Here is an 11,776-nt window from a genome sequence, read left to right on the forward strand (position 1 = left end):
GGCTGTCTGAAGAACCCATGCAACTATTTAGTGAAGGAATGTGCAATTTTGTTAGAGCTGGAGATGTTATCTAGCCACTTCAGTCCAGAGCAGGAATAAAAACTTGGACCACAATCTGGCCGAATCAGGTTTTGCATATGCAGAACCATGTACTAAACTTGTTTTGTTTTGTTTATCAAAGTTGTGTGCCACCTGATTCCCAGCTGACTCTGGGTGACTCACAACAACCCAGTTATAGTAGAACCAGTTAAAAGGAAGAAAGAGGGGAAAAATGATAAAACAGACTGGATGGAAACGAAGGAAGGGGTTTCACTCTCCTTGACAGCCAACAGCTGATTTGTTTAGACAGAGGGACAAAAATGTGACTTTTTTGCTTTAGTGTTAATTGTATTGAAAACAGTGGGACGTAAAGAACCCAATGAACCATTTAACTTCTATTGATTCATTTTTGATAGATCTTGATATGTATTTTATTATAGAGGATTTTTTTCAGTTTTTTTATGAGTATGTATACTCTACCTATATACTCATAAAAAAACTGAAAAAAAATCCTCTATAATAAAATACATATCAAGGTTTATCAAAAAATGAATCAATAGAAGTATTTATGAGCCTGTATACTCTACCTAGAGTATTGTAGATCGAAAGGTCGGCAGCTCAGCGGTTTGAATCCCTAGTGCTGCCGTGTAACAGGGTGAGCTCCCATTACTTGTCCCAGCTTCTGCCAACCTAGCAGTTTCGAAAGCACGTAAAAATGCAAGTAGAAAAAATAGGGACCACCTTGGTGGGAAGGTAACAGCGTTCCGTGCGCCTTTGGCGTTTAGTCATGCCGGCCACATGACCACAGAGACGTCTTTGGACAGCACTGGCTCTTTGGCTTTGAAATGGAGATGAGCACCGCCCCCTAGAGTCGGGAACGACTAGCATGTATGTGCGAGGGGAACCTTTACCTTTACCTTTATTCAGTAAAGAATTGGATACAAAAGCACTAATTAAACCGCCATATTGCTGTAAGTTTAGGATTGTAGTTAATGCCTCTGAACTAGCAATACATCTACTGCATTAGCAATATTTTAAATAGAAAGGAAAATAAAGGGAAAAACATTCTCTGTAAAGACCAACCACACTCAGGAAAAATATCAAGTTGTTTCTCCTTATGTCTTCATTTTCTGAATAAAGCAACTAGAGCTAAAATTTCTATCCTTTCATTAAGGCTCAAGCTCAATCCCTCCAAGACGGAGTGGCTGTGGATGCCGGCACTCCGGTACAGTCAGTTACATCCGCAGCTGACTGTTGGGGGTGAGTTATTGGCCCCAATGGAAAGGATGCGCAACTTGGGCGTTCTCCTGGATGGACGGCTGTCTTTTGAAGATCATTTGACGGCCGTCTCCAGGAGAGCTTTTTATCAGGTTCGCCTGGTCCGCCAGTTGCGCCCCTTCCTAGACCGGGATGCCTTATGCACGATCACTCATGTGCTCGTGACATCTCGCTTGGATTACTGCAATGCTCTCTACATGGGGCTCCCCTTGAAGGACATCCGGAGGCTTCAGTTGGTTCAGAATGTAGCTGCGCGGGTTATAGAGGGAGCCCTTTGTGGCTCCCATGTTACACCACTCCTGCGCAGACTGCACTGGCTACCTGTGGCCTTTCGGGTGCGCTTCAAGGTTTTGGTTACTATCTTTAAAGCGCTCCATGGCATAGGGCCGGGTTATTTACGGGACCGCCTACTGCCACCGATCGCCTCCCACCGACCCGTACGCTCTCACAGAGAGGGACTCCTTAGGGTGCCGTCTGCCAGGCAGTGCCGACTGGCGGCACCCAGAGGAAGGGCTTTCTCTGTGGGGGCTCCCACCCTCTGGAACGAGCTCCCCCCAGGGCTTCGCCAACTTCCTGACCTCCGAACCTTCTGCCACGAGCTTAAGACACATCTATTTATTTGCGCAGGGCTAGCCTAGGGTTTTAGTTTTAAATTTAGTTTTTAATGGGGTTTTATATTATTTTAGTGATATTTTTAATTTGGCCTAATTAATAAGTTTTTTAATTGTTGTTTTTACTTGTATTATTCTCATGTTTTATCTGGCTGTAAACCGCCCTGAGTCCTTCGGGAGATAGGGCGGTATAAAAATTTGAATAAATAAATAAATAAAATTATTAAGAAATGAAAGAAAAATCTTTATGTGGAATATTGTTTTTCTGTTTTACTTTCAAAGATGACTGCATTTCTCAAGGACTTCAATTTAGATCAATTCTGAATTTGTGACAACAAAAAATGAGAAATGTCTACAAAATGTTAGGGACTTGTGATACTCAGAAGAATTATTTTCTTACGGTTGCTATGATTCACCTTGCCATGTTAAAATAATCCAGTTTCTTTAAAAGTCCTAATTACTTTCGTATTTCTCATTTTAAAGGGTTAATGTGATGAATCATTATCAGAACCCATTATTGCCTAATTTAGCTACTACCTCTGATTTGGGTTTTTGTGTGGAAGCTGGGGGCTACACTCCCCATGAAATGAAATGAAATTAATAAGCTACAACTGATATGATTATTAGATATATGAGATTAAGATTCCTTTTCTGCCCCATTACAAAGAACTACAGTTTGATAATAACTTTTAGATTGGCTCTGAGAACTACAGCTAAGAATTTTAAAAATTACCCTGAAGTTCTGTGTTTTAGTGTCCTTAATAGATGTGTTTCGTTTGTAGTATCCAGAGAGTACTGTTGAAGAAGTAGGACCCTTTGTATATCATCACACTTTATCCATATAAATCTCACATTATAAGAAGTCTGTCTTAAAATCCATTTAAACACCAATGGACAATGCTGTTTATGTGTAACCTTCTTAGCAATTGCAAATGGAAAGCTTTATATTTTCTCCAGATCTTCTTCCCCAAATGGATATTGATCAAGATTCTGTAAAAGACCAGGTTCTGACATATGTCCAGATTTGGCAGTGGTAAGAACTGAAGAAACCATGCTATGCCAGTATAACCAGGACCCTGTTAATGGGGACTTTTAATCAAGTAGTTGAGTGGAATGTCTTTTATAGCTTGTGTGCTGTTGTAGCTCTCGATGCTTCAACTATTAGGCTGGGAAATGTATTGGGAGATGATAACATGTAATAAATTAATCCATATCCTGCAAAGTATTTCCAGAGCTGATTTGTACAGATTATTACTTATTTATCTCTCAATCTTCTGGACCTTGAGCCAAAATCACCTGGACCTTGAGCCAAAATCTTTCTATAAATAGAAAGTAACAATCCCAACAATTACCATGCTTCCAGTCTTGATTAACATGATAAACTTTCCTTGCCTCACATTATTCCTGAACTGTGAGTCTTGCCTGCCAAAGTTTCTCCTTGCCAAGATTTTGTTAGCCATAATCTGTTAAATAAATTATAACGGTTGACTTCACACACTACACAAAGCTGTAAAATCATAGTTTAGAAAGCACAATGCTAACTTGAACAGTACAGAAAACTCAAACCAAATTATGTTATGTTCAGCACAATACATGAAACCCAATTAGAGTCACAACAAGCACAATTTTGTGTTGCTTCCCAAACCATTATTTTCTGCTGTCATCTGTATTAGGCTGCAACCACATTCTGTCATTAGATGGGAGAAAAAGGGGGGCAGTTCTAACCCAGATTATTGCAACACGAATCTGATAGCTCTAGTCTGGATTCCTAGTTTATTTTTATTTTCTGTCCTCTTCTCTAAACAGTCTTTGTTTCCACTGCTTCAGACTGGTTGTTCTTGGGTTACAGTTCTTATCTGATCTTGAAAGAACATTCTAATCTAGTCTTTAACCTGAGTGATGACCAACCAGCATTATCCATTGGAGCGCTGTTTGGGACAGTGGAAACTGTGGAACAAACACTCTGGTGAAGACAAGATTGGGAGATACAGTTTCATCCATTCCCCTATACCTTAACTTAGACAAGGCCATGATATAGGCTGGGCTAATGATGCATCATGCCAATCAAGGCAAGCATTAAACCAATATCTCATGTATAAAATTTCTCTCTCCTTCTTTTTCTCAGTCTGTCTCTCTGCCAAAGAGGAGCATATAACTTAGGTTACAATAATATCCAGGGGAAGAGTCCGCTTTCACCTAGATGTTAGAAAGAAGCCGTAGACAAAATTCAGTCTCTAAGAATTATGCTCCTTCCAGGGGACTCCCCTGGGCTATTAACAATATCACCTGGCTCCATAAGATTTTGACTGACTGAGCCGCAGCATGGTAGCTTCCAGTCTGCAGGCTTCATGTTGAAATAGTATACCAAGGGGTCAAGAGCACTGTTGATACTAGCAAGGGCCATAGCTGCACGCTGGGCTGAGCAAGTGAAGTGCAGCAATCCTGGAGCTGAAAGAATGCCAATACGGCCCAGGGTGTGTAGCACATGAATGATATGAAAAGGGAGAAAACAGAGGGTGAGCAGGCTTGTCACCATCAAGAGGGTTTGAAGGGAATGCCTACGCAATGAAGATGCCTGCATTGTCCCATGGCCCAGATTCATAATTCGGTGGGCAATCACAATGGAACAGATAATGATAGTAAGGAAGGGCAGGAAGAAGCCCAGGGCTGAGGAAGATAGGACCATGGCTGCCAGACTTCCACTCCAAACTTGGGCTGGGAAGTTTTCCATGCAAGCGGTGTTTCCGTTGGAAAAGTGATGAGTCATGGTGTTCCTGGAGAAGAAGATCAGCAATCCAATCCCTACCACAGACCAGATAGCCATGGAGAGCAGCACACGATACAGAGGCCATTTGAGGCGCAGGTAGAAGACAGGATGGAGGACAGCCACATAACGCTCCAGGCAGATGCAGGCCAGGAAAAGGGTGCAGCTGAACATGTTGGCCAGGAAGAGGGCATTGGTGACCTTGCACAGGCCTTCTCCAAAGGGCCAGTCATTGCGCCTGGCATGATACACTGCCTGTGATGGCAGCGACAGGGCAAAGAGCAGGTCAATGATAATGAGGTTGTAGATGAAGATCATGATGGGTGGGGCCTGGGCTCGGTAGACCCAAGAGCTCCATAAGGCCACGCCGTTTGAGGCCAGGCTCAGGATGCAAACCAGGCTGTAAATGATGGGTAACAGTAAGTGCTGGAATGCTGCTTCAGCCACACACTGCAAATGTGCTGAGTTGTTAGGAAGAGAGCCTGGCGTTTCCCTCAAAGGGAAGGATGCATCTGTGCCATTCTTCCACATCTGCAAAACAAAAATAAGACTTGCATGTTAGCTTAACCCAGAGTGGACAACCTCTGGGCGTTTTAAGGAACACCAATCACAGCAGGGCTAATGTGAAGTAGAAACTCTGAGCATGGAGTATTTCCATTGCTTTGCTGGCTGCATGCAGCTGCAAGGGCAGAAATATGGGTGGAGAAAGATTGGACTGTTTATATTCTTTAAGGTTTCTTTCTTAAGGGCCTATCTGCTTGGCCCGGTCTGCAAAGAAGCCTACTAATCGTTTCTGAAGAACACAAATGTATTTATTTTATTTATTTATTTAGTCACAACAATATATGTAAGTATCATACAGAAAGATTATATAGTATATAAACATATATATGAGTAAATATTAGGAGGTATAAGCATATATATATATAGGAAGAAGAAAAGAAAAACAATAGGAAAGGAACGGTAGGCACGTTTGTGCGCTTATGCACAGCATCTCCTTCCCTGACCAACCACAACAGCCGCCTTGTTCTGCTTTTCTCTTTCCACTTCAAAAGGAGTGTTTTTCAACTTCCACCAACACAAGTCATGCCAAGGGTCAGTCTAAAGCCAATTATTCTGTGATAAGTTTAGGCTTAGAGTCTGTCCTGGTCCTATTTCCCCTCTGAGGCTACTGTGGACATGGCATCCCTTCTGGCTGCTGGGCACTCATTTCCAGCAACAGGAGAGTCAAGGCTGTCCCATTGGGCCAAAAAGCCACCTTGCTGACTTCTTTTCCCAGCCCATGGGTAGCAGATGAAGCAGTGGAAGAAAGAAAGGGGGCATTTCTGCCAGCAACAAAAGGACTCACTTCCACCTGTGGAGTAGCTAGACTAGAGGGACGCTTTCCTTGCTTCCACTCCCAAGCAAGTCAGTGAAAAGGGCCCTTCAGCCCACAATCCTTCCATAATGCCATGGCAGCTTTCCCACACAGGGGGTGCCAGGAAAAAAGCTGCAGCTGGAAGCCTCTCACTGGACCTGTGGGTAGCTCTACTATGGGGGTTGCAGATGCAGAGTCACTTCAGACCTACTGGGAAAGCAGCTCTTTAGGTTCCAGTTCATGGGGAGGTGGGGCTCTGTGTGGTGCAAAAAAACAAAAACAAAAACCCCTCCCCCCCACTTTGCTTTAACTACCCCTGTGACTGGCAGGAGAAGTAGAGCAGAAGGGCTCTTTCACTGTCAGTTCCCCAGACCTACAGCGATTGCCCTATGGCAATGTTTCTCAACTTCAGCTGGCTGGGAATTGTTAAGGCTGGGAAACACTGCCCTGTGAGATTGGAGACCTTACAGCAGAATTCCCGTAGATCTTCTGCTGCCAGAAATCAGCATCAAAGGAGGCGTTTCCCATTCACTTCTCTTCTTCCTCTCCCACTTGTGATGCAAACAGACCCTCTTCTCTGCTGCATTGCTAATGCAAAATAGGCATCCAGAATGCAATCAACACTTCTCCAAACCAGTATGGTTTTCTGCTGGCTCTTGCCTTGAATAATAACACTTTGATGTGGTGGAACATTTAATATTTTCTTTCCATCATCAACTGAAGGAAGCAATTCCTATCAACCCTTCAGCTATTCATCCTTTCTGCCCTCAGGTAGTGGCACAGCCAATAAACGGTTTCAGTTCTGGCACAGAACTTACTAAACTTGGCGACATCCAAAATGGATGTCAAATCGAGAATTCAGAGGAAGAGCTATTCTTGATGGCGGGATTCTAGGAATTGAACTTTTCCTATCTGGAAGATGCTCAGGTTGCCATGGCAAAAATCCTCATGCTTTCCAGTCCATCCCCCTCCCTTTACAATCTCCGTCAATAGGCACAAAATTGCACTTGAAGTCCAGGAGGGCAGGATAGGCAGACTACTAGAAAAGGACATATTTTCCCTATATGATACATATTCTCCTTGATTGACATGATTCTAAGAAAACAGCATATCTCAAGGATTCATAACAGTTGAGAGACCAAAGCAAACTTCAGAACTGGGTGGTGGGGGAAGCATCTGTTTCATTTGGTCCTGCTGCCAGCTTCCCCTCAACCCAAGTACCTTTGACAGCTCATTTCCTCTCTGCTTTCCACACTTCCCGCTGAAGCTTCCCATGCCCCTAACTTCTGTCATGAAAGGAAGTGCTCACCATACCCCAGAGAAATTAGTTGGCTGAGAGAGATTGCAACATTTCTTACTCAAAGATGAGTATCAGTCTAGCATCTTTTAATTTTTTTCTTACATATGCTGTATTTTTGTATTAATTCGAACCATGCTAAAATGTCAGTTGCAAATGAAAGGCAGAGCATTCTGTAACTAATATAGGAATGGCTCAGAAAGCGGGAGCGGGTTGCCATATTCCTTCCCACATTAATTAGCATATAATTTTCTTTTTTAATCTACCCTTCCAATATTTCTAAGGATTTGTTTAAAAAGACATTCAGTTGTATTAAGAATGGTATCAATTTTAGACACTGCTTTGCTTGGATGATCTAAAATATATAATTTTTCCCCCAAAAAAGATTTAATTTTCTGATGGCTATTTCACTTATCTCAGGGAGGTGATTACAAATTGCATTCTACAGAGTAAAAGGTCCACAAACAATGAGAACCCTGAATTTTTCCTATTGTTGTTTTTTTTTTCAATTCAATATAGCACTTTTTGAAATTTGTATGCATTTCTACCTTGCTATTTTTTTTATTATTCCGGTAAGAAATATATCTAGCAGATTGGGAGAACTTGACGATGGAATTAAAGGAAATGCCATTGTCATTAAAACTTTATGATCCCAGTTCCAGACCAAGAGCAATTCAGGAATAATCGTCAGTTGTAAATATGTTCCATTTTTAGGAGAACAAAACAGATCTTAAACAAATTTATTTTAGGAGGTAAGCTATGTTCACATTTCACCCGCAAAGCAGAATAGTCTGAGGCTGTTAAATGTATTAAATTGAAAGGCATCAAAATAATGTGAAAGGCAGATAAAAAGAAAAGTATATTCCCACTATGGCATTCTTGCTGCTATCTGCAGTATCCATACCTTGGGTGTCTTGGTGATCTAGAAGATGCCTGCTCCTTTGTTGGCTCAAAGAATTTGGACAAGACGAAAATGGGTGTGAATTATTCTGAAACAACATTATAGGCACCCTATCACCCTGTCCTGGTTTCCTGTTTCAAGGCTAGGCTGGCATAGTTTTTAAAGAACATTTGTGGCATTTACCACTGCTGAGACCTCAGTGTTACAAGATTCATTGTAGTCAGTGAAAATAAAAGGCATCCCTACGTCTAATTTCTAGTCTGACTGTGATCATCGTAGAGGGGGTGGTGTTGCTATCTTCTATTAAAAGTCCCTAGATGTGAAAAAGATAAATGTTACACAGGAGCTTGCTCTTCCTGAGATCATTATCTGCAAACTGTCCCTAAATACCACAGGTTGTTTCTTGTTATGCTATAGAGCCCCTGATTATAACCTTGGTCATATGAACAAGCTAACTGCACTACTAACTTGGGCAGCTTCCTGCCCGCACCCCCTTATCTTTGTTGGTGACATCAATTTGCCTCTTATTAATTAAATTAATTAATTAAACGAATGTACAACTGAACCTATACATGCAACCCTGTACAATGCTGTTATGACTCTGGGGCTGGAGCAATTGGTAACGAACAACACTAGGCTCAACAATTGCTTAGATCTCATCTTCTGCAATAGCTTAAACTCAATTTATGGTCTACAAGTTAAAGAAACTTTTTCCAACAGTGATTGGAATTGACAGCATGATTGATTTATGTCTCAATTTGTGTTCTTGCAAAGAGGGTCGTAATGATGGGACTCCAAATTATAACTTTAAAAAAGCCAACTACGATCTCATAGTTGCCAACCTCACATCTCTTGATTGGCACCTTCTGTTCACAGGTTGTATAACTGCAGAAAACCATTATAACACTTTTTTGCTCGAAGTCAAAGAAAAAAAGATTACCCATAACAATAAGAAAGTTACAATCCAAGAAAAAATGTCTTCGGCAAGAAAACAAAACTGGCTACGTAGCTAACTTTAAAAACCACTACAAACCCTTTTGCAGCAAGATAAAGGCCGAATGTACCAATCACTATTGCAATCAGGAGGAAGAGCTGTTAAACTCAAACTCTTCCCAAGCCTTCTATAATTTCATAAATGCCAAACTTAAAGACTCAAAAACTATCCCATTCCTAAAAGGGCCTAATGGGGAAGGCTGTAATGATGAAGCTGTTAAGGCCAATCTCTTCAATACGTTTTTCAGTTCAGTCTTCGTCAACAGCAATTGTTTCTGCCCCCCAATTCCTAGTCGTACCATAACAAATTGTAATGATTTAAAGGTAAAGGTAAAGGTTCCCCTCGCACATATGTGCTAGTCGTTCCCAACTCTAGGGGGCAGTGCTCATCTCCGTTTCAAAGCCGTAGAGCCAGCACTGTCCGAAGATGTCTCTGTGGTCATGTAGCCAGCATGACTCAACGGCAAAGGCGCACGGAACACTGTTACCTTCCCACCGAAGGTGGTCCCTATTTTTCTACTTGCATTTTTTACATGCTTTCAAACTGCTAGGTTGGCAGAAGCTGGGACAAGTAAGGGGAGCTCACCCCATTACATGGCACTAGGGATTCGAACCACTGAACTGCTGACCTTTCGATCGACAAGCCCAGCGTCTTAGCCGCTAAGCCACTGCGTAATAGTAATATTAATATGTAGCAGTAAAATATTAATATGTAGTAGTAAAAATTAATATGTAGTAATGATTTACTACATATTAATTTTACAATAGAAAATGTTGAAATGGCACTACGTAACCTAAAGCGATCTCTATCTATCGGCCCTGATGGATTATGTGCCTACATTTTGAAAAAGCTTACCACTGCCCTAGCTGAACCTCTATACACAAGCTATGAGGTATCCTTCAGAACTAGCTCTTTGCCCGACCTATGGTCATTAGCCATGGTTATACCTATCTTTAAAAAGGGAGACCCTAGTCTAGTAGAAAATTACAAACCAACCTCACCGTGTTGTGTCATCTGTAAAGTAATGGAATCAATTATAAGCCAATCCATTACCCACCACTTAGAGACAAACAACCTGCAATCTAACAAGCAGTTTGGTTTTAGAAAAAAATTGTCTTGTAATCTGCAACTCCTACACTGTAGAAACATTTGGACCACACATCTTGACCAGGGTAAAGCAATAGATGCAATTTACATAGACTTTTGTAAAGCCTTTGATTCAGTGGTGCATGACAAACTACTGTTGAAACTAAGTTCCTATGGCATCTCCAGATCCCTACACAAGTGGATAGCAACAGGCAACAAATAGTCAAAATAGGGAGGGCCCAATCAAATCCGGCACCGGTTAACAGCGGTGTCCCCCAAGGCACTGTTTTAGGACCCACACTCTTTCTGCTTTATATCAATGACTTATGCAATTATATTAAAAGCAGCTGTGTCCTCTTCGCTGATGACATAAAATCATTTAACACCACTGACAATGTTGCTGCCCTACAAAGCGACCTTGGCTATGTGTCTGAATGGTCGCATAATTGGCAACTTCAAATCTCAACTAATAAATGCTCTGAATAGAATTTTATTGGCCAAGTGTGATTGGACACACAAGGAATTTGTCTTGGTGCAATTCTATTCTATTCTAATAAATGCTCTGTCCTACACATTGGCAAAAAAAATCGAAATCAAAACATCAAATACAAGTTGGATTGGAAATGATCTCGCAGACGACCCCCACTTTGTCAAGGACCTAGGAGTACTCATCTTAAACGATCTAAGCTCCAGAGCTCACTGTAACAGCATTGCCAAAAAGGCATTAAGATCTTGCGAAGCTTCTTCTCTAGTAACATTGTATTGCTAACTATGGCATACGAAACCTTTGCCAGACCAATTCTTCCACACTGTATATCAGACATTAACACAATTGAGCGGGTCTAGAGGTATTTCACGAGAAGAGTCCTCTACTCATAATAGAATCCCTTATGCCACCAGATTTGAAATTCTGGGCTTGGACAATCTGGATTGCGCCACCTGTGGTCCGATCTAAGCATAGGACACAAAATTGTCTGCTACAATATCTTACCTGTCAGCGACTTCTTCAGCTTCAACCACAATAATACACGGGCAATGCAAACAATTGATACAAGCTCAAAGTAAACCGCTCCAAACTCGATTGCAGAAAATATAACTTCAACAACAGAGTGGTCAACACATGGAATGCTCTACCTGATTCTGTTGTTACAGCTTCAAACCCTCACAGCTTTAACCTCAAACTGTCTACCGTGAACCTCATCCCATTCCTAAGAGGTCCATAAAGGGGGCGTGCATAAGCGCACCAGCATATCTACCTTTGTTGTTGTTGTTAGTTGTGAACTCGTGTCTGACCCATCGTGACCCCATGGACAATGTTTCTCCAGGCGAGGAAGTCCATGGAGTCCATTTAAGCTCATGCCTACTGCTTCAGTGACTCCATCCAGCCACCTCGTTCTCTGTCGTCCCTTTCTTCTTTTGCCCTCAATCATTCCCAGCATTAGGCTCTTC

The 11,776-nt window shown here is 41.7% G+C and overlaps 1 protein-coding gene across 1 annotated transcript; it reads right to left on the bottom strand.

Moving 5' to 3' along the window:
- Positions 1 to 2,687: 2,687 nt before the first annotated feature.
- On the bottom strand, positions 2,688 to 8,302 carry LOC131191942 (uracil nucleotide/cysteinyl leukotriene receptor-like). Its single transcript, XM_058170605.1, has 2 exons — positions 8,251 to 8,302; positions 2,688 to 5,223 (listed from the first exon to the last, which is right to left on the bottom strand). Exon 2 carries the CDS (start codon positions 5,221 to 5,223, stop codon positions 4,156 to 4,158), a length of 1,068 nt encoding a protein of 355 aa, XP_058026588.1. The 5' UTR covers positions 8,251 to 8,302; the 3' UTR covers positions 2,688 to 4,155.
- Positions 8,303 to 11,776: the final 3,474 nt, after the last annotated feature.

Source organism: Ahaetulla prasina, chromosome 2 (assembly GCF_028640845.1).
Source record: "Ahaetulla prasina isolate Xishuangbanna chromosome 2, ASM2864084v1, whole genome shotgun sequence".
Lineage (NCBI taxonomy): Eukaryota > Metazoa > Chordata > Lepidosauria > Squamata > Colubridae > Ahaetulla > Ahaetulla prasina.

What these genes read in the sequence shown, in the direction of transcription:
- LOC131191942 (XM_058170605.1), bottom strand. Translation starts at nt 5,223, where the DNA reads ATGTGGAAGAATGGCACAGATGCATCCTTCCCTTTGAGGGAAACGCCA.